Raw genomic sequence first — 27,663 nt, 5'->3', positions numbered from 1 at the left:
CTCCCCCTTCAGAGCCCTTCTGCCTGCCCTCTGCCTCCCGGAAGTTCTGTGCTTCCAGGAGGCTGATCCCTCCACCTGCCAACACCTAGACTCACTTACCCTCCAGGGAGAGGCACCGTAAGGAGGAAAGGTCGTTTTCCTGTTGCCCATGACCAGCACTTTCCGGCAAATGCTATGTCCTTTGTGACTACAGCTCCTGCCGGTGGATCCTCCTCTGCCTCCAGCTCACACTGGGTTCCAAGGAACACCATGTCTTCCCCAAACCCCTTCAGGCCCCTGGGCGATACCAGCTTCCTGCTGTCCGTGTTCCCGTCACCCCCTATTGGCTCCTCTGTTCCTGCCCACTATTCCTTGAACAGTCCCTTTCTCTAATCCTCTATGATTGAACTAATCTTCAAGTGGAATTTTGTTTCCTGTAGGGACCCTGACAGATTGAGAAATGAGTTTGTGTGAAAGCAAAACATTTACTGCCATTTGTGAGCACGTGGTGCATTTCCAAGTCATTCTATTTTTGAAATGTCCCCTTAGCCAGTCTTTCCACCCACTGTCACACTGCCTAAAGCAAGGTACAAGGTGAGGCTGTGGTCCGCGGGGCGCTCGGTGCATCTCTGAGCAAGGACCTTGGGGAGACCAGCCCAGCCCCTCCCCGGTCTCCTGATGCCACCAACCTCCTCCCCCCCCCCCCTTCTAAGTGTAACACCTCTTGAAGGACCGTGCAGGACTTTGGGGACCCCGCGAAGCATCCTCATCAGGGACTGAGAGAGGGCAGGGGTGAGTGGCGATGAAGGTGTCAAGCAAAGAGAGGGAGAGTGGGAAATGAGAGGGGCTGGCGGGCCGGCAAAGCAAAGCCAGCTGGGATGGGTCCCCCACATGTACCTCCAGCCCCCAGCACCTCCTCCACGCTGCCCCTCCTATGGTAACTGCCACCACAGGAGGGAGGGCTCCTGTTCCGAGGCCACCGCCTCCAGCCTGGGTCTGCCGTCAAAGAGGGCGGCTGAGAGGTTTCTCACGTTTCTTTTAAATGTCTTATTTATTTTGGGGGGTGCCTGGGCGGCTCAGTCGGTTGAGCATCCGACTTCAACTCAGGTCATGATCTCGAGGTTCCTGGGTTCGAGCCCCGGGTCGGGCTCTGGGCCGACAGCTTGGAGCCGGCAGCCTGTTTCGGATTCTGTGTCTCCCTCTCTCTCTACCCCTCCCCTGCTCGTGCTCTGTCCCTCTCTGGTCTCTCAAAAATCAATAAATTTAAAAAAACAAAAAAATAAAGAATAAAGAAAGAGATGGCAGGCCTGTAACTCAGAGCCAGAGAGAGCCCTTTCTACCACCCCAGTAGGTCTTATTTTCCATCCTCATTGGTATCTTCTGACCCATTCAGAACCATTTCTAAATCGTGTATTCGTATCTGAGGATGGAAAGCGGGTGGGTGGGTCCTGGAGCCCGGGCGGCCAACGTGCCAAGCCTCTCTTGATTACTCGCAGCCAGCCTCACCCGGAGAATCAGGCAACGGAGACTTCCCTCATTAGCCACTGATGAAACGAGCTAGTCCGCTGGATGGACTGAGTCTGAACTATCAGGGCTGGGTGTGCAGACTTCGAACTCCCAACACAGAATGCAAAGGCACAAGACATCAGGGTTAATGAACAGCTTTATTTGCCTTCGACAGCATCAATTTCCTTACATTCTCCATTAATTTGCCATTAAAGTGCGGGACATTTTCTTAATCACGGTAACTTTTATTAAAAGATATCAGAACTAGTTTCAGGAATGTGGCGGTCATGAAGATAAACATCTCTCCTACGATACACAGAATGGAAGCCCCTCGAGTGGAGCTGGTGGGTTGGCCAATCTGCAAACAGATTGTAATTCCCTCTCACCATGAGCACCAAACTGGCTGGGACCGCCACCCATGGCGGGGGGGGGGGGGGGGGGGGGGGGGGAGTGATGCTACAGAGATCGAGAAACACCCACACGCCCTGCCCTGCCCTGCCCTGCCCGCCAGCTCCTCGGCCCTCACTGGGTGTTTGCTGTTTGAATAGATCCAATCTTAGGAGAAATGGAGGTCTGACCCTCCCTACTGCCTTCCACCCCACCCCACCCTTACTAACAAAAGCCCCAAAAGTCATTACAATGAAAAAGTGGGTTTCCATTGCCCCAACGCTAACAATGTTCAGTAAAAATGAGGATAATAAACACAGAAGCTTGCTTAGTAAACAGGAGCTCTCAGCGTTCAATGCAAAAAAAAAAACAAAAAAAAACTGAAATCTTAAGGCAAATACTGTTGACTCTGCACGTGGGCTGGACGAACTTGGAACTCTTTACCTATCTGTAAAGCGCCGGCCGTGAGCTTAAGGGCGGTTGGCTTTTCAGCGCTTGCTACTGGCAGAGGCCAGAACTTTGCATTATGCTGAGGCTGTCTGTCGGCGTGTTTCTCTTTGGAGTTTATATACAAACACACCCAAGGCTGATGTATTTTTATACATATATGTACACCCACACAGAGACCTGCTACTCCTTCTTGGAAACGACTAGTTCCACCTCGGGAAGCTGGATGCCAACCTTAGTCCCGCTGTCATTGCTAGAAGAAGAGGACAGTCGGGACTTCTTGGAGGCCAGGGACACGCCACTGCCCTGTAACTTGCCTGCCTCGTCATCGCTCCCAGTCACCTCATAATGGCCTTTGCTCTTTGACCCCAATCCACCGAAGGTACCAAATTTCAGCTTTCCGGGTTTCCCTTTGACTTTCCCGCCTTCCAGTGACACTTCCCCACCTTCAAACTCCAAAGTCCCCGTCGGGGTGGAAGGCGCAGACAGCTCCCTTTCGTCACTGAAGGAGTTTGAGCGGTGCCGCGGCTTCTTGCTTTTAAACAAAGAGAATTTGCCTTTGGGCGACGATGTTTCAGCCTCTGCTTCTCCTTCCAGAGAACCGAGGCTGGCCTTGGAGCTCTTCAGGTCGCCTTTGGACCCTGAAATGGATGCTTCCGGTGAGCCAGTGACACCACCTTTCCCTTTAGGTTTGGAAAAATTGAACTTGGGCATTTTGATTTTGGACTTTTTAAGTTTTACATCGGACTCTTCCCACTCGCCCTCTCCGGCACCAGCCTGGACAGTGGCCTCCACTTTCGGGAAGTTAATATCCACCCCCACTTCTCTGCCAACCAGCTCCCGGCCAGAGAAGGTGAATTTGGGGATCTTCATTTTGGGGAATGTTACTTTTCCAGATCTGCTTTCCAAGTGGCCTGGAGACCCAGACGCACTCAGCCCAGGACCCCGGAGTCCTTCTACCTTTGGTCCTGAGAAATGAAGTCCCCCGGCAAGCTTAGGCACATCCACGTTGAGAGCGGAGGAGGCCTGGGGTCCTTTCCACTCACCCCCAGAACCTTTGACACTCATATGCCCTTCACCCAGACTGACAGCCGGGGCGCTGACAGCCCCTGATACATCCACACCTCCTTTGATTTTCGGGCCCTTCAAGCTGACACCAAAATCTGCCTCAGGAGATGCCATAGTAAATGAAGGTCCCTTCACGCTAATGTCAGGAACAGCACCCTGGAAACCTATTCCCGAACCTTTCAGATCGCCTTTGATTTCAGGACCAGAAATGTGCCCCGTTGGGAGTTTCACATTCACACCTGACCGCTCCACATCACATCCAGAGGCCTTAACCCCAGGCATCTGGAGGTTTCCTTCGAGGCCCTGCACACTGATGCCCGGAAGGCCTCCTCCAACAGCGGGGCCTTTCACCTCACCAGTGGCCCCGAGGCTCCCTTTTATTTTTGGTCCTTCCAAGTTCAAGGCCATGTCTGGTGCTGAGATTTGAGGGTCAGAGATCTGAGGCCCTTTCAGGTTCAGGCCTCCGAGGTTCACATCCACACCTGGCCCCTTTAGTTCTCCGGTCACTTGTGGCCCCTTGACACTGATGTCCAAGTCGGACCCTGGTGTGGAGATGCCAAACTGGGGCAGCTTCATTTTGGGAAGTTTAATGCCACTTTCAGGTGCCTCCAAGCTGAGATCAGGGGCACCTACTGATACCTTAGGGCATTTGATGTCACCAGAGACAGCCAAGTCTCCCTGCAGGCTTGGTCCCTTCAGGGTCACGTCTGGCACGCCAAGGCCAAGGTTTAGCGCTGTGGCATCAATCCCCGGCATTTTCACACCATCTCCTTCCATCCTCACCTTTCCACCGACACCTCTGAGGTCAAGCCCTGGGGCATGCACCTTCACGCTGGGAACAGAGGCATCCAGGTCTCCCTTCAAACTTGGTCCTTTCAAATTCAGGTCAAGGTCAGGTCCAGAGACTTTGGGCATAGAGAGGTTCACTGAAGGCAAGTCTACTTTTGGCCCCTTCAGAGACACATCAGTTCCTTCAAGATTAACATCAGGTGCACTCAAGCCTCCTTCAAGAGAAGGCAGCTGGGCATGGACCTCAGCTCCTCCGCCTTCCATTTTCACACCAGGGACGCCGATCTTGGGCATTGAAAACTTGGGGAACTTGATTTTCGATCCTGGACCTTGCAGATCTATGTCTGGTCCTTCCAGTCCCACACTGGAGACATCACCCTTTAACTTTGGTCCTTTCAAGTTAACGTTCACATCGGGGGTGGAGACCTGAGGGGCAGAAATGCCGAACGATGGTGCTTTGACTTTAGCATCTGGGCCTTCAATGTTGATGTCAGGTGCATCCAAGTTTGCCTGCACCCTGGGGCCTTTGAAGTCGCCCTCTATTTTGGGGCCAGAAACATCCATACCTGGCACCTTCAACTTCGGAGCCTTCAGCTTGAGGTCAGGACCTTCCACATTAATCCCTGAAGAAATATCCAGATCAGGTGCCTGGATTTCACCCTCTATTTTGGGGCTAGGGAGGGGGGCCTCTGCTTTAAATTTAGGTGATTTAATGTCAAATTCTACATCGGGAAAGTACATCTTTCCAAACATAGGTTTCTTGGTTTTGGGGGATTTCACATCAACTTTAAGTGTGGCATCTGGCCCCACAACATTGACATCTACGTCAGGAGTCTTGAGACTGGCGTCAACTTCACCCCCAGGAACATTCAAATCAAATCCCTGTTTTTTGGCCTTCATTTTAGGACCACTCATGTGAATCTTAGGCATTTTAAACTTACTTTTCTTGCCCTTGCCACCAACACTGATGTCAGGAGTCTCGACGTTCAGTTCTGCCTCGGGAACAGCCACATCCAAGGAAGCTGGCTTGAGGTCAGCTTTGGGACTTTTTGCCCCAAATCCAAACTTGGGTTTCTTAAATTTGGGAATTTTAATATCTGGCCCCTCAACATTGATATCTGGGCTCTCCATGTGTACGTCCAAGCTTGGGGCTTCTAAATCAACTTTGGGCCCTTTGAGGTCCAGTTCACCACCTAACGTGGGACCAGAAACCCCAATTTTGGGTGTCTTGAGATGCAAATCAACATCAGGAACAGTTACTTTAGGGGCAGATATATCCAGCGATGGCATCTTTAAATTTGGGCCGCTAAGCTTGACATCAGGGCCTTCAATATCCACACCTGGACCTTTAAGGTCTACTTCTGGGCCTTTGAAAGTACCTTCAATCTTAGGGACAGACACATCAAAATCTCCTTTGACTTTGGGTCCTTTCAAATCCAAGTCAACATCAGGCATGGAGATTTTGGGAGCTTTGATATTTATCTCTGGCATCTTGAACTTAGGGCCCTTCAGTTTCGCATCTGGACCTTCAATATTCACATCTGGAACATCAATGTCCACCTTGGGTCCAGATAGGTCAATGTCAGCCTTGGGCAGGTTCACATCCACTTCTGGGCCCTCGCCTTTGAAGCCTGGCATGCTGAACTTGGGCATTTTCACCTTGGGCATCTTCAGGTGCCAGTCTGGCCCATGCACATCCACATCTGGGATATCAATGTCCACATTGGGCCCTTTGATGTCAACTTCCGGGCCCTTGAGGTCACCTTCCACTTTAGGCGGAGACACATCCACATCACCCTTTACCTTGGGACCTTTCAGGTGTAAGTCAATATCAGGCATGGAGATCTTGGGAGCTTTGATGTTCATCTCTGGCATCTTGAACTTAGGGCCCTTCAGTTTTGCATCTGGACCTTCAATATGCACATCTGGAACTTCCACATCCACCTTGGGTCCAGAGACATCAATGTCAGCCTTGGGCAGGTTCACATCCACTTCTGGGCCCTCTCCTTTGAAGCCTGGCATGCTGAACTTGGGCATTTTCACCTTGGGCATCTTCAAGTGCCAGTCTGGCCCATGCACATCCACATCTGGGACATCAATGTCCACTTTCGGGCCCTTGATGTCAACTTCCGGGCCCTTGAGGTCACCTTCTACTTTAGGCAGAGACATATCCATATCACCCTTTACCTTGGGACCCTTCAGGTTCAGGTCCACTTCAGGCATGGAGATCTTGGGGGCCTTGAGGTGCAGGTCAGGCATTTTAAACTTGGGGCCCTTCAGTTTCCCTTCTGGGCCATGAATGTCAACATCAGGAGTGTCTATGTCTAGATTAGGGCCTTTAACATCCACTTTGGGGCCTTTCAGATCTCCTTCCAGTTTAGGAATGGAAATGTCCAAATCTCCCTTTATCTTCGGTCCTTTCAAGTTCAAATCGATGTCACTCATGGAGATTTGTGGGGTTTTGAAATGGACATCAGGCATCTTAAATTTGGGACCTTTGAGTTTCCCTTCAGGACCTTCAATGTCCACCTCTGGCCCTTTTAGATCACCTTCCACCTTAGGTAATGAAAGATCCACATCCCCCTTTACCTTTGGGCCTTTCAAATTTAAGTCAAAGTCAGGCATGGAGAGCTTGGGGGCTTTAATATGCATATCTGGCATCTTAAATTTGGGCCCCTTCAATTTTCCTTCTGGGCCTTCAATGTTGACATCAGGAGTGTCAATGTCCAATTTGGGGCCCTTTATGTCTATTTCAGGGCCCTTGAGGTCACCTTCCACTTTGGGCAAAGACACATCTACATCACCCTTCATTTTGGGGCCCTTCAGATTAAAGTCAAGGTCAGGCATGGAGATTTTGGGAGCTTTGATGTTCATCTCTGGCATCTTGAACTTAGGGCCCTTCAGTTTCGCATCTGGACCTTCAATATTCACATCTGGAACATCAATGTCCACCTTGGGTCCAGATAGGTCAATGTCAGCCTTGGGCAGGTTCACATCCACTTCTGGGCCCTCGCCTTTGAAGCCTGGCATGCTGAACTTGGGCATTTTCACCTTGGGCATCTTCAGGTGCCAGTCTGGCCCATGCACATCCACATCTGGGATATCAATGTCCACATTGGGCCCTTTGATGTCAACTTCCGGGCCCTTGAGGTCACCTTCCACTTTAGGCGGAGACACATCCACATCACCCTTTACCTTGGGACCTTTCAGGTGTAAGTCAATATCAGGCATGGAGATCTTGGGAGCTTTGATGTTCATCTCTGGCATCTTGAACTTAGGGCCCTTCAGTTTTGCATCTGGACCTTCAATATGCACATCTGGAACCTCCACATCCACCTTGGGTCCAGAGACATCAATGTCAGCCTTGGGCAGGTTCACATCCACTTCTGGGCCCTCTCCTTTGAAGCCTGGCATGCTGAACTTGGGCATTTTCACCTTGGGCATCTTCAGGTGCCAGTCTGGCCCATGCACATCCACATCTGGGACATCAATGTCCACTTTCGGGCCCTTGATGTCAACTTCTGGGCCCTTGAGGTCACCTTCCACTTTGGGCAGAGACACATCCACATCACCCTTTACCTTGGGACCTTTCAGGTTCAGGTCCACTTCAGGCATGGAGATCTTGGGGGCCTTGAGGTGCAGGTCAGGCATTTTAAACTTGGGGCCCTTCAGTTTCCCTTCTGGGCCCTCAAGGCTCACATCTGGGGCTTCAATGTCCACCTTGGGTCCAGAGACATCAATGTCAGCCTTGGGCAGGTTCACATCCACTTCTGGGCCCTCGCCTTTGAAGCCTGGCATGCTGAACTTGGGCATTTTCACCTTGGGCATCTTCAGGTGCCAGTCTGGCCCATGAACATCCACATCTGGGACATCAACGTCCACCTTGGGCCCTTTGATGTCAACTTCAGGGCCTTTTAGGTCACCTTCCACCTTAGGCAGGGAAACATCCACATCTCCTTTGACCTTAGGACCTTTCAGGTGCAAATCAAAGTCAGGCATGGAGATCTTGGGGGCTTTGATGTTCATCTCTGGCATCTTGAACTTAGGACCTTTCAACTTTCCCTCTGGTCCCTCAATGTTAACATCAGGGCCTTCAATGTCCACCTTGGGTGCTGATACATCAATGTCGGCCTTGGGCAGGTTCACATCCACTTCTGGGCCCTCGCCTTTAAAGCCTGGCATGCTGATCTTGGGCATTTTTATCTTGGGCATCTTCAGGTGCCAGTCTGGGCCTTGAACATCCACATCTGGGACATCAACGTCCACCTTGGGCCCTTTGATGTCAACTTCAGGGCCTTTTAGGTCACCTTCCACTTTAGGCAGGGAAACATCCACATCTCCTTTGACCTTAGGACCTTTCAGGTGCAAATCAAAGTCAGGCATGGAGATCTTAGGGGCTTTGATGTTCATCTCAGGCATCTTGAACTTGGGACCTTTCAACTTTCCCTCTGGTCCCTCAATGTTAACATCAGGGCCTTCGATGTCCACCTTGGGTGCTGATACATCAATGTCGGCCTTGGGCAGGTTCACGTCCACATCTGGGCCCTCTCCTTTGAAGCCTGGCATGCTGATCTTGGGCATTTTTATCTTGGGCATTTTTAGGTGCCAGTCTGGTCCATGAACATCCACATCAGGGGCATCAATGTCCACCTTGGGACCTTTGAGGTCCACTTCAGGGCCTTTCAGATCCCCTTCAAACTTGGGAAGGGAAACGTCCACATCACCCTTCACCTTGGGGCCCTTCAGGTTTAAATCAATGTCAGGCATGGAAATCTTTGGAGTCTTTAGGTGCATCTCTGGCATCTTGAATTTGGGCCCCTTCAATTTTCCCTCTGGGCCTTCAATGTTAATATCAGGAGTGTCAATGTCCAATTTGGGGCCCTTGATGTCCACCTCAGGGCCCTTTAAGTCACCTTCTACTTTTGGCAAAGACATATCCACATCACCTTTCATCTTGGGGCCCTTTAAGTTCAGATCAAAGTCAGGCATGGAGATTTTGGGAGCTTTGATGTTCATCTCAGGCATCTTGAACTTGGGGCCCTTCAGTTTCGCATCTGGACCTTCAATATTCACATCTGGGGCATCAATATCCACTTTGGGGCCAGAAATATCAATGTCAGCCTTAGGGAGAGTAACATCCACATCTGGGCCCTCACCTTTGAAACCTGGCATGCTAAACTTGGGCATTTTCACCTTGGGCATTTTCAGGTGCCAGTCTGGGCCATGCACATCCACGTCAGGGACATCAACGTCCACTTTAGGGCCTCTGATATCGATCTCTGGCCCTTTCAGATCCCCTTCAACTTTGGGCAAAGAAACATCAATATCACCTTTCACCTTGGGGCCCTTCAGGTTTAAATCAATGTCAGGCATGGAGATCTTGGGAGTTTTGATATTCATGTCAGGCATCTTGAGTTTGGGACCTTTTAAGCCTCCTTCTACACCTTCCACATTGATTTCTGGGCCCTCAATATCCATTCTGGGACCCTCTATGTTGATATCTCCTTTGGGCAGATCCACAGCCATTTCTGGCCCTTCTGCTTTTAAGCCAGGCACACCAAACTTGGGCATTTTCATTTTGGGCATTTTCAAGTTCCACTCTGGACCATGCACATCCACATCGGGTGCATCAAGATGAACTTCTGGGGCCTTAATATCCACTTTGGGTCCTTTCAAGTCACCTTCTAAATTAGGAGCTGTAACATCCAAGTCTCCTTTGACTTTAGGGCCTTTCAGATTTAACTCCACATCAGGCATAGAAACTTTAGGAGATGAAATACTCAGGAAAGGCATTTTGAACTTGGATCCTTTCACTTTTCCTTGGACCTCAACATCAGGAGCATTAATATCAACTTTTGGACCTGTCACATCAATATCCGGCTTTTTAACTTTGGCATCCACCTCAGGTGTCTGAACTTTGGAGCCCGAAAAATTAAACTTAGGAAGCTTAAAACGTGATTTCTTTGACTTGCCTTCAAGACTGAGCTTAGGACCAGAAATGTCCACTTCTGGACCCTTTACATCCAATTTGGGAGCTTTAATGTCACCTTCTAATTTGGGCCCAGAAACATCAACATCTCCCTTAAGCTTTGGGCCTTTCAAATTCAGGTCAATTTCAGGCATGGAGATCTTAGGCATGTTCACATGCATGTCTGGCATCTTCAGGTTGGGACCTTTTAATTTGCCTTCAGGGCCATGGATGTCAATATCTGGAGCATCTACATCTATCTTTGGGCCCTTGATGTCAAGAGTAGGTCCTTTCAAATCACCTTCTACGTTTGGAAGGGAAACATCCGCCTCTGCTTTCATTTTAGGGCCTTTGAGATTAATGTCCAAATCAGGCATGGAGATCTTGGGAGCTTTGATGTTCATGTCTGGCATCTTGAATTTGGGGCCCTTCAGTTTCGCATCTGGACCTTCAATATTGACATCTGGAACATCAATATCCACCTTGGGTCCAGAGACATCAATGTCAGCCTTGGGCAGGCTCACATCCACTTCTGGGCCCTCGCCTTTAAAGCCTGGCATGCTGATCTTGGGCATTTTTATCTTGGGCATCTTCAGGTGCCAGTCTGGGCCATGCACATCCACATCTGGGACATCAACGTCCACTTTAGGGCCTTTAATATCTACTTCAGGAACTTTAATCTCACCTTCCACTTTTGGTAAAGACACATCCACATCACCCTTCACTTTAGGGCCCTTCAGGTTAAGATCAATGTCAGGCATGGAGATCTTGGGGGCTTTGATGTTCATCTCAGGCATCTTGAACTTGGGACCTTTCAACTTTCCCTCTGGTCCCTCAATGTTAACATCAGGGCCTACAATGTCCACCTTGGGTCCAGCCACATCAACATCAGCCTTGGGCAGGTTCACATCCACTTCTGGGCCCTCGCCTTTAAAGCCTGGCATGCTGAACTTGGGCATTTTCACCTTGGGCATCTTCAGGTGCCAGTCTGGGCCTTGAACATCCACATCTGGGACATCAACGTCCACCTTGGGCCCTTTGATGTCAACTTCAGGGCCTTTTAGGTCACCTTCCACCTTAGGCAGGGAAACATCCACATCTCCTTTGACCTTAGGACCTTTCAGGTGCAAATCAAAGTCAGGCATGGAGATCTTGGGGGCTTTGATGTTCATCTCAGGCATCTTGAACTTGGGACCTTTCAACTTTCCCTCTGGTCCCTCAATGTTAACATCAGGGCCTTCGATGTCCACCTTGGGTGCTGATACATCAATGTCGGCCTTGGGCAGGTTCACATCCACATCGGGGCCTTCTCCTTTGAAGCCTGGCATGCTGAACTTGGGCATTTTCACCTTGGGCATCTTCAGGTGCCAGTCTGGTCCATGCACATCCACATCTGGGACATCAACGTCCACCTTGGGGCCTTTGATGTCAACCTCAGGGGCCTTCAGGTCACCTTCCACCTTAGGCAGAGACACATCCACATCTCCCTTTACCTTGGGACCTTTCAGGTGCAAATCAAAGTCAGGCATGGAGATCTTGGGAGCTTTGATGTTCATCTCTGGCATCTTGAACTTGGAGCCCTTCAATTTTGCATCTGGACCTTCGATACTGACATCTGGAACATCAATGTCCACCTTGGGTCCAGAGACATCAATGTCGGCCTTGGGCAGGTTCACATCCACTTCTGGGCCCTCGCCTTTGAAGCCTGGCATGCTGAACTTGGGCATTTTCATCTTGGGCATCTTCAAGTGCCAGTCTGGGCCATGAACATCCACATCTGGGACATCAATGTCCACTTTAGGGCCTTTGAGGTCAACTTCAGGGCCTTTCAGGTCTCCCTCTAACTTAGGACCTGTGACATCCACATCTCCTTTTATTTTTGGACCTGATAGATTAAGGTCAATATCTGGCATAGATATCTTAGGAGTCTTAAAATGCATCTCAGGCATCTTAAACTTTGGACTTTTCCACTTTCCTTCAGGTCCTTCAATATTCACATCAGGGCATTCAACATCCACTTTGGGTCCTGAGACATCAATGTCAGCCTTGGGCAGGTTCACATCCACTTCTGGGCCCTCGCCTTTAAAGCCTGGCATGCTGATCTTGGGCATTTTTATCTTGGGCATCTTCAGGTGCCAGTCTGGGCCATGAACATCCACATCTGGGACATCAACGTCCACCTTGGGCCCTTTGATGTCAACTTCAGGGCCTTTCAGGTCACCTTCCACCTTAGGCAGGGAAACATCCACATCTCCTTTGACCTTAGGACCTTTCAGGTGCAAATCAAAGTCAGGCATGGAGATCTTGGGGGCTTTGATGTTCATCTCAGGCATCTTGAACTTGGGACCTTTCAACTTTCCCTCTGGTCCCTCAATGTTAACATCAGGGCCTTCGATGTCCACCTTGGGTGCTGATACATCAATGTCGGCCTTGGGCAGGTTCACATCCACTTCTGGGCCCTCTCCTTTGAAGCCTGGCACGCTGAACTTGGGCATTTTCATCTTGGGCATCTTCAGGTGCCAGTCTGGGCTTTGAATATCCACATCTGGGGCATCAATGTCCACTTTGGGGCCCTTTAGGTCACCTTCCACCTTAGGTAGGGAAACATCCACATCTCCTTTGACCTTAGGACCTTTCAAGTGTAAATCTATGTCTGGCATCGAGATCTTGGGAGCTTTGATGTTCATTTCTGGCATTTTAAATTTAGGCCCTTTGATCTTTCCCTCCGGACTCTCAATGCTCATATCTGGGACTTCAACGTCAACCTTGGGTCCTGAGACATCAATGTCAGCCTTGGGAAGATTCACATCTATTTCTGGGCCCTCTGTCTTAAAACCAGGCATGCTGAACTTGGGCATTTTCATTTTGGGCATCTTCAGGTGCCAGTCTGGGCCATGAACATCAGGAGCATTTATGTCTACTTTGGGGCCCTTGATGTTCACATCTGGTACTTTAATTTTACCTTCTACCTCAGGCACAGACACATCAACATCCCCCTTGATTTTGGGTCCTTTCAAATTTAAGTCCACATCAGGCATAGAAATATTCGGGGCTTTGAAATGCATGTCAGGCATCTTGAACTTGGGACCTTTCAATTTGCCCTCTGGTCCTTCAATGTCAATATCTGGCCCACTGATGTCACCTTTGAGATCTGGCCCTTTGAGGTCACCTTCCAATTTCGGAACATCAACATCCACGTCTCCCTTTATCTTGGGACTTTTTAAGTGTAAATCAACGTCTGGCATGGAGATTTTGGGAGCTTTAAAGTGCATGTCTGGCATCTTAAATTTAGGACTTTTCCATTTTCCATCTGGACCTTCCACAGCTACGTCTGGCATGTCAACATCCAATTTGGGGCCTTTCACATCCAATTCTGGACCCTTTAACTCTCCCTCCAGCTTTGGGGCAGAAACATCAAAGTCTCCTTTGACTTTAGGCCCTTTTAAGTTGAAATCAACATCAGGCATGGAGATCTTAGGGGCATGAAAGTGCATTTCAGGCATCTTGAACTTAGGGCCTTTCAGCTTCCCTTCTGGACCTTCAAGGCTCACATCCGGGGCTTCAATGTCCACCTTAGGTCCAGAGATGTCAATGTCAGCCTTAGGCAGGTTCACATCCACATCTGGGCCCTCGCCTTTGAAGCCAGGCATACTGAACTTGGGCATTTTCATCTTGGGCATCTTCAGGTGCCACTCCGGGCCATGAACATCCACATCTGGGGCATCAATGTCAACTTTGGGGCCTTTGATGTCCACATCTGGCACTTTCATTTCACCTTCTATCTTGGGCACAGACACATCCATATCCCCTTTCACTTTGGGGCCTTTTAAGTGTAAATCCACATCAGGCATGGAGAGCTTGGGGGTCTTGAAGTGCATGTCTGGCATCTTAAACTTAGGGCCTTTCAACTTTGCATCAGGGCATTCCAGGTCAATAACAGGCATCTCCACATCCACACTGGGGCCTTTCAAATCTCCTTCCAATTTTGGCACAGATACATCCACATCTCCCTTCAGTTTTGGCCCCTTAAGATTCAAGTTCACATCAGGCATGGACATCTTGGGAGACTTGAAGTGCATCTCAGGCATCTTAAACTTGGGGCCCTTCAGTTTCCCTTCTGGGCCCTCAAGGCTCACATCTGGGGCTTCAATGTCCACCTTGGGGCCAGATACGTCAATGTCAGCCTTGGGCAGGTTCACATCCACTTCTGGGCCCTCGCCTTTGAAGCCAGGCACGCTAAATTTGGGCATTTTCATCTTGGGCATTTTCAAGTTCCAGTCTGGGCCATGAACATCCACATCTGGGACATCAATGTCCACTTTGGGGCCTTTGATGTCCACATCTGGCACTTTCATTTCACCTTCTATCTTGGGCACAGATACATCCATATCCCCTTTCACTTTGGGACCTTTCAAGTGTAAGTCCACATCAGGCATGGAGAGTTTGGGAGCCTTGAAGTGCATCTCGGGCATCTTAAACTTAGGGCCTTTCAACTTTGCATCAGGACATTCCAGGTCAACATCAGGCATCTCCACATCCACACCAGGACCTTTGATATCAACTTGTGGACCTTTGAGATCACCTTCTAGTTCAGGCACGGAAGCATCTATTTCTCCTTTCACTTTGGGTCCCTTCAAATTCAAGTCCACATCTGGCATGGATATCTTAGGAGCTTTGATATTCAACTTAGGCATCTTAAATTTAGAGCCCTTTAATTTTCCTTCTGGTCCTTCAATATCCAAATCAGGAGCATCAATGTCCACTTTGGGGCCAGACACATTAATGTCAGCCTTGGGCAGGTTCACATCCACTTCTGGGCCCTCACCCTTGAAGCCAGGCATGCTGAACTTGGGCATTTTCACCTTGGGCATCTTCAGGTGCCAGTCTGGGCCATGAACATCCACATCTGGGACATCGACATCCACTTTGGGGCCTTTGATGTCCACATCTGGCACTTTCATTTCACCTTCTATCTTGGGCACAGACACATCCACATCCCCTTTCACTTTGGGACCTTTCAAGTGTAAGTCCACATCAGGCATGGAGAGCTTGGGGGTCTTGAAGTGCATCTCAGGCATCTTAAACTTAGGGCCCTTCAGCTTTCCTTCTGGACCTTCAATATCAATATCACCAACATCCACATCCATCTTCGGGGCCTTCATGTCAATTTCAGGACGTTTCAAGTCTCCTTCCACTTTGGGAAGGGAAACATCGACATCAGTTTTCAGTTTAGGGGCTTTCAGATTAAGTCCAACATCAGGCATAGAGATTTTGTGTGTCTGTATATTCATGCTTGGCATCTTAAACTTGGGACCCTTTAGTTTCCCCTCTGGACCTTCAATATTCACATCTGGAACATCAATGTCCACCTTGGGCCCAGAGACATCAATGTCAGCCTTGGGCAGGTTTACATCCACTTCTGGGCCCTCTCCTTTGAAGCCTGGCATGCTGAACTTGGGCATTTTCACCTTGGGCATCTTCAGGTGCCAGTCTGGGCCATGAACCCCCACATCTGGTGCATTAATGTCCACTTTGGGCCCTTTGATGTCAACATCAGGAGCTTTTATCTCTCCTTCTACCTTTGGAGTTGTAACATCATAATCTCCTTTCATTTTAGGACCTTTCAAATGCAAACCAACATCTGGCATGGATATCTTCTGAGGCTTTATATTCATTTCTGGCATCTTAAATTTAAGACCTTTTACTTTTGCATCTGGACCATCAATATTCACATCTGGAACTTCAACATCCACCTTGGGTCCTGAGACATCAATGTCAGCCTTGGGCAGGTTCACATCCACTTCTGGGCCCTCTCCTTTGAAACCTGGCATGCTGATCTTGGGCATTTTTATCTTGGGCATCTTCAGGTGCCAGTCTGGCCCATGAACATCCACATCTGGAGCACTGATGTCAACTTTGGGCCCTTTAATGTCAACATCTGGCACTTTTATTTCACCTTCTACATCAGGCACAGACACGTCCACATCTCCCTTCAGTTTTGGCCCCTTAAGATTCAAGTTCACATCAGGCATGGACATCTTGGGAGCCTTGAAGTGCATCTCAGGCATCTTAAACTTGGGGCCCTTTAGCTTCCCTTCTGGGCCCTCAAGGCTCACATCTGGGGCTTCAATGTCCACCTTGGGGCCAGATACGTCAATGTCAGCCTTGGGCAGGTTCACATCCACTTCTGGGCCCTCGCCTTTGAAGCCAGGCACGCTAAATTTGGGCATTTTCATCTTGGGCATTTTCAAGTTCCAGTCTGGGCCATGAACATCCACATCTGGGACATCAATGTCCACTTTGGGGCCTTTGATGTCCACATCTGGCACTTTCATTTCACCTTCTATCTTGGGCACAGATACATCCACATCCCCTTTCACTTTGGGACCTTTCAAGTGTAAGTCCACATCAGGCATGGAGAGCTTGGGAGCCTTGAAGTGCATCTCGGGCATCTTAAACTTAGGGCCTTTCAGCTTCCCTTCTGGACCTTCAAGGCTCACGTCCGGGGCTTCAATGTCCACCTTGGGTCCAGAGATGTCAATGTCAGCCTTGGGCACGTTCACATCCACTTCTGGGCCCTCCCCTTTGAGGCTGGGCATGCTGAACTTGGGCATTTTCATCTTGGGCATTTTCAGGCTCCAGTCTGCACCTTGGACTTCCACATCTGGTGCTTTAATGTCTACCTTAGGTCCTTTGATATCCACATCTGGAACTTTCATTTCACCTTCTATTTTTGGTGCAGACATATCTAGATTTCCTTTCATTTTGGGTCCTTTAAGATCCAAGTCAACATCTGGCAGAGTCATCTTAGGAGCTTTGAAGTGCATCTCAGGCATCTTAAACTTTGGACCTTTCAACTTTCCTTCTGGTCCTTCAAGGCTCAAGTCTGGAGCACTAATATCTATCTTGGGTGCCGAAATGTCCACATCAGCCTTTGGCAGGTTCACATCCACTTCTGGGCCCTCCCCTTTGAGGCTGGGCATGGTAAATTTGGGCATTTTCATCTTGGGCATCTTTAGGTTCCATTCAGGACTATGAATGTCAACATCAGGGGCACTGACGTCTACTTTTGGCCCTTTGAGTTCCCCTTCCAGCTTTGGCACTGTAACATCATATTCTCCTTTTACCCTGGGACCTTTCATATGCAAATCTACATCAGGCATAGAGATCTTTGGGGCCTTAATATTCATTTCAGGCATCTTAAACTTGGGACCCTTCAGCTTTCCTTCGGGTCCTTCAATATTCACATCTGGAACTTCAATGTCCGCTGTGGGTCCTGAGATGTCAACGTCTGTCTTGGGCAGGTTCACATCCACTTCTGGGCCCTCTGCTTTGAAGCCAGGCATGCTGAACTTGGGCATTTTCATTTTGGGCATCTTCAGGTGCCAATCTGGGCCGTGAGCATCAACATCTGGAGCATCAATATCCACTTTGGCACTTTTAAGTTCAACATCAGGAACTTTAATCTCACCTTCAACTTTTGGCACTGTGACATCGTATTCTCCTTTTACTTTAGGGCCTTTCAGATGTAAGTCCACATCTGGCATGGAGATCTTCGGGGCTTTGATATTCATCTCAGGCATCTTAAACTTAGGTCCCTTCAATTTCCCGTCTGGTCCCTCAATGCTCACATCTGGACCACTAACATCTACCTTGTGCCCAGAAATGTCCACATCAGCCTTGGGAAGATTCACATCCACTTCTGGGCCCTCCGCTTTGAGCCCTGGAACACTGAATTTGGGCATTTTCATCTTGGGCATCTTCAGATGCCAGTCTGGGCCATGAACATCCACATCTGGGGCATCAATGTCCATTTTGGGGCCTTTCAGTTGTCCTTCAAGTTTTGGGGATGTTACATCATATTCTCCTTTTACCTTTGGGCCTTTAACATGTAAGTCTACATCAGGCATGGAGATCTTTGGTGTCTTGACACTGACTTCAGGCAGCTTAATATCAGGGCCTTTAAGTTTGCCTCCCAGGCCCCCTACGTTGACATTTGGGGCCTCCACGTTGACCTTGGGCCCTGAAATACTGACATCTCCTTTGGGTAGTTTCACATCTACATCTGGGCCTTCCCCTCCAACTCCTGGAGCGTTGAACTTGGGCACTTTCAGGTTCCATTCTGGGCCATGCACTTCCACATCTGGGGCCCTGACGTCCACTTTGGGTCCTTTGATGTCAACTTGAGGGACTTTGACTTTCCCTTCTACTTTTGGGAGTACAACATCCACACCCCCTTTCACTTTAGGGGCAGTCACATTTAAGTCTACATCTGCCATAGAGATCCCATAGGTGCCTGTTTTCCCAGAAGGACTACTAAGCTTGGGTCCTGTCAAAGTCCCCTCAAGGCTAGGTGTCTCTATGTCCACTTTGGCGCCTTTCACTGCCACTTGAGGGCCTTTAACATCACCATGCACCCCAGGCGCAGAAACCTTAATATCTCCTTTCAGTTTAGGAGACCCAAGGCTCAGATCCACATCCTGCAGGGAGATTTTAGGTTTTTGAATAATCATTTCAGGAGTCTTGGCTTTCGTACCCTTCACCTTCCCTTCCAGCCCCCCGGCAGCAACTTCAGGCAGACTGATGTTCCCAGAGACCCCAGGAAGAGTCACTGCACCTGTCACATCAATGCCAGCTCCCTCTCCCTTAGAACCTAATACAGAGAATTTGGGAACTTTCATCTTGGGCATATTCAGTTTGCCCCCAGGCCCGTGAATATCAACGTCAGGGGCTTGAACTTCCACATTGGAGCCAGTGATGGTGCCCTCAATCTTGGGCACAGAGACATCCACCCCGATGCTCCCCTGTGACTTGGCACCTTTCAGGCCTAGACCAGTCTCAAGTGATGGCCCAGTGATTTGGGGGCCTTTCAGCTTCCCCTCAAGCCCCTCAATACTGGCAGAAGGAGCACTGACTTCTAGCTGAGGGGTCTGGATGTTCCCACCAATGGTCAGGCCTGGCTTGCCTCCCTTGTGCCCCACAGAGAATTCAGGTGCAGAAACACTCAACCCTGCCACTGGCACCTGGCCCTCAGGCCCCGTTGGGACACCAAATTTTGGCACTTTCATAGTGGGAATTTTAATTTTCCCAGTACTGCCACTCTCAAGAGATGGGTCCTGCACCTCTACTGCCCCACCCCCAAGAGAAGACGAAATGTCCACTCCTGGAACTTGGGCCCCTCCTTTGCCACCCAAGTCCAAGCCCTTCGCACTGACGCTGACGCCTGGGCTTCCCACCTTTATCCCAGGCATGGTGACCTGGAGCTTCGAGTGGCCAGCACCTTGGAGCTCTGGCACCGAAGCGGAAACGGACCCCGCTCGGATGTCCACGACAGAGCCTGTGGTCGGAGACACTGCCCCCGAGCCCGAGGGCAGTCTGATCACTGTCTTGCCAGGGTGGGTGTCCACATCCACAGTGGAGATTTCAGTCAGTTCATGCCGTGGAATCTTGATCTTGAACTCAGGGCTGCTGATGTCGATGTCCTTGGCACCTTCACGGCCTGTCACATCAACAGTGTAGGCCGTGACCCTTCTAGTCACTGTGATGGTGCGGCTCTGGGTCTCCCCAGGATCCCCTTCTACGCCATCCTCTGACTTCAGCCGAGGCTTGATCTTCGTGGTGTAGATGCGCTGGTACTCCTCATCATCCCCGCTCTGCAGAAAGACACGCCCGGCAGAGGTTGAAGCAGGGTCTGCCCGAGTCACAGACGCCCGGCCACAGCCCAGCCGACAACATGGCTGCCTGTTTCCCAAAGAAGCTGGGACCAGAACGGAGACCCACGGAGCCTCCTGGGGCAGAGCAAAGGGGGCTGAAGAAAGGGGCTGACGGCCACCTCACAGGAGGAAAACAAATTATTCGGGGAAACTCCGGGAAGCAAAAGCCATGGGGAGAGGAGCCGGGTAGACGGCTGCGCTGTGTGGATGAAAGATTTACAATCCATTCTAGATTCAGATGGGTGTCAAGTCCCAGGGATGCCTCCTGGGTGACCATCTCTGTGTGGACTTCACCCTTTAGGCTCCCGACTCTCGACTCTCGACTCACTCTGGCTTACTTAATCCTCTCGACTCACTGGCTTACTTAATCGGCAGGGGGAATTCTCTCAGGGACCTCTCAAGAAAGCATCTGTTGAGACTCAGAGCGCTGGGGTTAACACTGTCACTTTGAGGACCCATTATGTGTTAAATAAAGAAGCCCGCAGAAGGAGCAAAGAAACGTCCCTCAGGCACTTTGCCGCCCAGCCTCTGACTCACAGACGAGTCCAGGCCTCTGGAAGTTGAAAACTGCTGCCTGTGAGGCACCTGTGAGGCTATTTCGAAGATTCTTACAAAACAGCTGACCTTCCTCCTGGCATCTAGGACCAGACAGCGTGAGTGGGTTCCCACGCTGTGGGGCTCTGAAGAGTCTGACGGGAGACTTTCAGGGCAACATCAGCCGCACACCAGACACAAATAGGAACACACAGACTGGCTCATCAGAGAACACACAAGAGAGAAAGTAGGGAAAGTAACCACAAGAGAGGTCCGGCAGGCAGGCACAAGGCTCAGGAAGTGGCCAGCAGGTCGGCATGGCCAGGGGGAACTCGGGGCGCAGAAAAGCCGCCGAGGCACTCACCAGAACCACCTCGGAGCTTCGGGAGCTGAAGACTTCGTGGGTCCAGGTCTGGCCAGGCTCAGGGGAGCGGTCGCCCTTGCGGTGAAGCTTCAGGCCCACGGTGTGGTGCCCCATGGTGTTCAGCAGCTGGGTCACCTCGCCTGATTGCAGGTTGTCAAAGTAGATGGTGGCACCCACAATCTGGTCCCCTGAGCAGGGAGGAGCGAGAAGCTGGTGAGACCCCCACCCAGGGTCTCAGGGAAACAACACACAACCACCACGCACTGGGCCCTCGAACTGACTTAATTTAACGCATGTCCGACCACCATAATACACGTTGCACAGATGAAGAAACTGAGGCTTAGGGAGGCCAACTAATTTGTCCAAAGTGAGAGAGCTCGTGAGCAGTGGAGTGAGGACTAGGGACTACGTCTCCACCGCCCTACATCACCGCCTGCCCCAATGGGGGCAGAGGAGGGCAGGGCTCGGGTACCGACCATCCTGATGCCACTGGGACTGTGCCCTTCCGTCCGCCACCGTCCTCCACCCCACTCCAGCACCCAGCCCGCACCCTGAGGTGACTCACCCTCCTTGACCACCCCAGTGCGGGCCGCAGGGGAGTTCTGCATCACCTCCTGCACAAAGACGCCGTCGTCCCTCTGGGCAATGGTCAGCCCATGGGAGCCGCTGCCCTGCCAGTTGGGCAGCAACAGCTCCCGGGTCGTCTCCTCCTCCTTCTCCATCTGGGGTGAGGTAAGGAAATAGGGCTCAGGACAAGTGGGGGCTCAGGGGGTATGAGGAGATGAGAAAGCCAAAGATCTCTGGTGCTGTGAGCTCCCAGGGAGTGAAGCAGCGTCTCCGAGGGGCCCGTGTCCACTGTGGAATGTTCCCAAGGCACCGCAGAGGATGCGGAAAGTGCACACTGGTGGCAACCGACTTCGGAGATAACCAGCCCCTCATCCCTTCCACCCAGGGCCCTGCCTCCCATGCCACACAGGGTCCCTCCCCTCCCCTGCCCATCCCCTCCATCACACCCTCCCTCCCGCGGACCTTTTGCAGGACTCAGTTCAGGAGCGGATGCCTTGCCAGGAGCCCGCCCCTCCTTCCTGTCTTCTCAGTCTCTTGTCGTCGGGAATCTCGGTCACAGGGCCTAGGGAAAAGCGGACAAGGACACTCGCCCTCAACAACTGGCTTGCTCGGCACCCCGACCGTAAGAGATGGCGGAGTGTTCTGCTCTCTGGGCCAGACCAAAACCTCAACCTTCCCCACTGTCATCATTCCATTCCTACGTGACTCTCCAGCCTGGGATCACAGAGAGGGGGATTAGGGGAGGCCAGACTTAGCTATCAACCCTGGCTCTGCATCTTTCCCAGCTGTGTGTGTGACCCTGGCCAAGTCACTCAACTTCCCTAAACATCCATTTCCTCATCTGTGAAAATGGAGACGATATAGGATTTCCCGGAGGGCTGGAGGAGAGAGAGCGCATGTGTGAAAAGTTCTGGTGCACACGAGCTCCATGATTCACACCGTCCTCGGTGGGTTCTTTAGAACAGCTCCAGGAGGGAAATGTTACCGTCCCCATTTTATAGATGGAGAGACTGAGATTGCGGGGGGGGGGGGGGGGGGGGAGGGGAGGGGGGAGGGCAGTGCGCCCGGAGTCCACAGCGAGAGCACCACTCTGCTTGGGCTCTGAGTCCGCAACTCTCTCCCCTACACCGCATCGGGTCTGCAGCGGTCACCCCTTCTCGGGGCCTCCAGCACTGGGGGCCAGTGGTGGCCCTGAAAACAGGAACAGTGGTGCCCTCCTTCCCCTGTGACAGTGACACTGGCTCACCCGGTCTAACCCACTCCTTAGGACCAGGGGAACCCTCACCAGCTGGGAGTTCCAGGCACAGCAGCTGAGAAAAAAGAAGCTCCAAACCCCCTGGAGCCAGCCCACGCCCAAGAGGCCTGAATACAGCTAAGCCACCTCGGGGACACGGTGAGTCAGGGCTCATCTGGTTGCCCACACCGGGCCCTGAGCCAGGGCCCCATAGGTACGGGCACTCAGGAGCAAAGATGCCCTCTGGCCACAGGATGAGCTGTCAGCTGCAGAGGTGCCCTGGGAAGACACGAGGCGGGCCTCTGGATACATCCATGGCCCACAGCCACCCACACAGAATGGTGGTGGCAGCGTCACGCCGAAGCATGGTCTGTGAAACCAAGTTGGGGATGCTAAAAACCACTCAGAGCCTCACCCAAAGCCCCACCCTGAAGCTGTTTACATTCAGGAATTAGTCAACCAGTCGATAAATACACGCATACTGATAGCGTCTTGTAAGTGCAACACTGTACCAGACACGGCAGAGAAGACCAGCAAGGGACGGACAGCAGAGCCCCGCGCTCCACGCCGCATTAGATCGTTACCTAACTTCCCTCACAGCTCCTCGCCACGTTCACTGAATGCGCTCCGTGTGCCAGATGGGGAGATTTAAAAGACTCAGTTCCTGTCCCGGATATAAATTATGAGCAAGGTGCTCTGGGTGTGACCCATTTAGCCTCAGAATGTTCCAGAAGGTTTATGAGCCTTCTCGGGGATTGGGGGATGAAATGTAAAAGGAAAGAAAGGGGCAAAGCAAACCTATAATTTGCCAGCTTTCTTTTTTTTTTAATATTTATTTTTGAGAGAGAGAGAGAGACAGAGACAGAGACAGAGACAGAGACAGAGCGTGAGTGGGGGAGGGGCAGAGAGAGAGGAAGAGACAGAATCTGAAGCAGACTCCAGGCTCCGAGCTGTCAGCACAGAGCCCGACGCGGGGCTCAAACTCACGAACCGTGAGATCATGACCTGAGCCGACATCAGATGCCCGGCCGACTGAGCCACCCAGGCACCCCTTTACCAGCTTTCTTGAAAGTGTTAGAGTTTGCCTCTGAGGACGGGATTATGTCTCTTGGAAACTCCTGGGCACTTAGCAGTTATGGTGTCAGGCAGATCACAGCACGGGGGGCGGGTAGACAGCCACAGAGACCCCAGTCCTCCACCCCCTGAACTCATACAGGCAGTATTTATGACACGGGTGCCGCCTAGGAGGCGAGCAGAGCCACTGACAGTGAGTGGCCTGTGGGCACAGGTGTGAGCTGGGGAATCACCATCCCTCCGGAGGAGCAGAAATGCCAAACAGAGGAGCCACCACAGGAAGTCACGCGGAACAGCGAAGCTGCAACTTAAAGGTGCCTTCGCCCAGCGGCCAGCCCCAGGAAGCCAGCCCTGCAGACAGGGAGCCAGGCAGGGCAGGGATGGAAAAGGCTTCCAGCCTGAGGGCTTCTCCGACCTCTGAAGCCACCAACCACCTTAGCACCCCGTTCGTCCTCCTCGAGCAGGGCCCCTTTTCTCTGCCCAGCATCCTGGTCCTGAGCCAGCAGCCAGCGAAGGGGGGGAACACGAGCCAGCTCACCCTCGCCCACAGCTCAGCCCCACCCTCCCTCCTTCCCCAGTGAGTCACTGGGGCCGCAACAGCTCCAGACATGCAAAGGGTCACGCCTAAAACCAGATAGACAAAGTGCTTCGTTGGCCAGACCCCTGGGTGACAGAGGGGCCGGGGCTCCAGTGGAGACAGGCCAGGTGTCCCCAGAAGCACAGCTCAGAGGCTCAGGAGGGACCGGCTAATGCACCTCAGGCCTGGAGGCTAATGAGGGGAGAGAGCCATCTCGAAGGTGAAGCCTCCACAGCCCGTGAGAACAGGAGCCGCTTGGACCCAGGGCTGTAGGCTGGCCCTGGCAGGGCACCCACTGACTACCCAGGCTCAGGGCTCTCCTTCTGGCACAGCCAGGACCAGCACCCTCCCCTCCCACCTGCCCTGGCCCATTCAGGTGGCTGGACATAGGGATGCTAGCATGGGATTCGAGACCACGGTGGCAAGGGTCTGTTTTTTGCATTTGAGTCCCTGCTCCCAGTCTCTCCCACACCCCTGGAGCTTGTACCAAGCCCAGATAGATGGTCCCTTCTTTTCCCACACAAGTCAGGCAACGCCAGGCTTCCCCTGGGGCGCCGAGGGCCCTGCCCTGCGGTTACCCAAAGGAGGGTCTTCGGAACTTTGGGAAATTCTGCACATTCAGCAGAGATTCCTAAGTCTTTGGAGCTGGAAGACATCTGAAAGCCATGCTGTCAACAGGGTAGCTGCCTTAATTTAAATTATATTTAAATTAATTTAAATTAAGGGGCGCCTGGGTGGCCCAGTCAGTTAAGTGTCCAACTCTCACGGTTTGTGAGATCGAGCCCTGCATCGGACTCTGTGCTCACAGCTTGGGATTCTCTCTCTCTCTCTCTCTCTCTGCTCCTCCCCCACACTCTCTCTCCCTCTCTCTCTCCCTCAAAAATAAAAAAATAACGTTGAAAAAATTAATTTGGGTGCCTGGGTGGCTCCGTCGGTTAACAGTGCGACTTGGGCTCGGGTCATGATCCCAAGGTTTGTGGGTTCGAGCCCCGCATTGGGCTCTGTGCTGACAGCTCGGAGCCTGGAGCCTGCTTTCAGATTCTATGTCTCCCTCTGTCTCTGTCCCTCCCCTGCTCGTGCTCTCTCTCTCTCTCAAAATAAATTAACTTTAAAAACGTATTTTAACACCATATGCTAATTAATTTGGATGTAAATTTAAAAAGTAACATAAAAATATTTTATTAAAATAAAATAATTAAACTAAATTAAAATTTTAGCTCATTGCTTGCAATAGTCACGTTTCAAGAGCTCAACAACCACACAAGGGTCACCACGTTAGACAGGGCAGATGTGGAACACTTCCGGCACCGCCGGAAGTCTATTTACAGATGGGGAAGGCGAGGTCCAGAGAGGTGAGAACGGGAGAGTGTTGGGGCCCCAGGACCCCCCATCTGCCAGCAACCTTACCCCGAGGTCCACCTGACACTGGCTTACAGTATCCTTCGTGATGGGAGGGACTGGAGTGGAGACCCGCTAAGGCAGTGGACTGCTTGGAAGTCAGAGAGAGATAAGTCTGCTCCATCTGTAAGGCTGAGAGATCATATATCTAAGGCTGCAGGGACACACACACCATGACGCGGGCCAGAAGCAGTGAGAGAAGAACGAGGCTGTCCTGTCGATTCAAAACCGCAAAGAGGATGTGCAGCACCTCTGTGGATTGGGGACAAGACCCTGGCGGATCCAAGTAGCGGACTCCATGCCCAGGGCAGAGGGTCTCTGCAGGGGTGACATCCAGAGGAGCGTCCTTCCCCCACTGCCCTTAGGGAACAGAGCCTCTTCCTCCCAAGAGCCAGCATGAAGTCAGCCGTGGGGGGGGGGGGGGGGGGGGGGAGTCCAGCCTAATTGCTGCTACAGCCAAAAACAGCCTTGCCACCGGCGTCAATGTCAAGATGACAGGAACCATAAGGCACACACTCCCCAAGATAGGTCCATGGGCCCCGATGCCTCCATGCACCAAACCTGAAGACAAGATGCACACCGGAAGGAGCACAAGTTTGAGTATCTGTCCCCCAAAGGATGGACACCGGCGGTGGCGCTCCCACCCACCGTGGGGAGGACGCCAAGAGCAGTGGACCTTGTAGCCAGCCCAGCGGCATGCGCATTAGCGATCAGATGCACCATACACACAAGGCAGGGAGAGCCATTCCCCAAGCTACGAAGAACAGAACGAAATGACTCACACCCAAGGTAGAGACCTCTACCAGAGGGAAAGTCCCAAACACTGAAAATAGGATGAGGGGGTAGGATATGCGACGAAAAAAGAGACACACCTGGGGGGGGGGGGGCGATCTACGCTCCTAAACACTAAGCAGCCAAGAGGAAGAAAAAGCTCCGCGTAGAGCGAAAACCCCCAACAGAGCAGGGGAAAGAGAATTCTGCAGAGCTCCTGGGGTGTGCCAGGTTCCGTGCTGTGGTTCCACGCCTGGGGTCTCATTCGATCCCAGTCACGGCCCTGTGTGATTAATAATTAATTGTCCTGGTTTTAGAGACGCAGCAACAGGTCCCCAGAGGTAAAATGACTGCCCCAAGGATAAGCTAGAGTTGAGATGCAAGCCTGGGTTTCTAGAACTCTGTGATCCAAAGCAAACGGTCTTTAGCGAGGCGGAGGGATGGAGGGCACAAAAAAACACACACACAGGATGAGAAACCACAGAGAAAGATGCACGACAGAGATACACAGAAAACAGAGACCTGGGCTGGAGGAGGAGAGCCAGAGAGACGCCCCCAGGAAGATGGAGAGGCCTCTATGCACATCTAGAGGGATATGAGGTGCGAGGGGCATTACCCCCAAGAGAGGGAGGGACTGAGATTACTGGAGGGGACCCAGAGACCCAGGGAGCAGCGGGAGATTCGCCCAGACAGCAGTGACACCTTTCAGGTGGCTTTCAGGGGCCAGAAGGATAGGAGGGAGGGCAAGAGGCCACCAGCCTCCTTTGCCCACACACCGGCCACCTCCTGGCCAACAGCTTGGGGACAGCAAACCCAGATGGGCAGAGACCCAGGCATCCGACAGCCCAGGATCTGAGGGGTCTCTTCTGGTTCTGGGGCTCGTTGAGGCCATGTCCCTACAAGTCAGCAATCCTGAGCTACACAGATCCAGCCCACCTGTAGACTCTCCCGGGCCCCAGCAAGCGAAGGCCAAGAGAATCGTCCCCTCTGGGGCTTGGGCAGCCTAAGACCCACTCTAGAGAAAGGCACCAGTAAGGCAAGGCAAATATTTCCACTCACTGGGAACAGACACAACAGGCAGACCCTCATCCCAGAGGCACAAGGACAAACAAGGGTGGCATCTCTTCCAGGGCCCAAGCCTCCAAATGAGCCTTCGTGTATGCAGTTGCCACGTATGGAGAGACATTCCGAGAAAAACGAGGGCACGCACACAGCGCGTGTGCACACAGACGCTCATCAGCCCTGTTCTCCACCCTTCGCAGCCCTGAGCGGGGCCACAACCCCTGC

At 51.7% G+C, this 27,663-nt stretch overlaps 1 protein-coding gene across 2 annotated transcripts in view; it reads right to left on the bottom strand.

Annotated features, from left to right (window-relative positions):
- Positions 1–1,624: 1,624 nt before the first annotated feature.
- Positions 1,625–27,663, bottom strand: part of AHNAK (AHNAK nucleoprotein) — a 36,476-nt gene continuing 10,437 nt past the window's right edge. For both annotated transcript variants that reach the window (XM_053203047.1, XM_053203046.1), the window contains exons 2-5: positions 21,785–21,884; positions 21,321–21,477; positions 20,756–20,943; positions 1,625–19,797 (exon numbers count right to left, since the gene is read on the bottom strand). In XM_053203047.1, coding sequence (XP_053059022.1) covers positions 2,503–19,797; positions 20,756–20,943; positions 21,321–21,477 — 17,640 coding nt within the window. In that variant the 5' untranslated portion in view covers positions 21,785–21,884 and the 3' untranslated portion in view covers positions 1,625–2,502. The remainder of the gene's footprint in view (positions 19,798–20,755; positions 20,944–21,320; positions 21,478–21,784; positions 21,885–27,663) is intronic.

The sequence above is a fragment of the Acinonyx jubatus genome, chromosome D1 (genome assembly GCF_027475565.1).
Source record: "Acinonyx jubatus isolate Ajub_Pintada_27869175 chromosome D1, VMU_Ajub_asm_v1.0, whole genome shotgun sequence".
NCBI classification, from domain to species: Eukaryota; Metazoa; Chordata; class Mammalia; order Carnivora; family Felidae; genus Acinonyx; species Acinonyx jubatus.
This window is presented reverse-complemented; position numbering and strand designations above follow the sequence as displayed.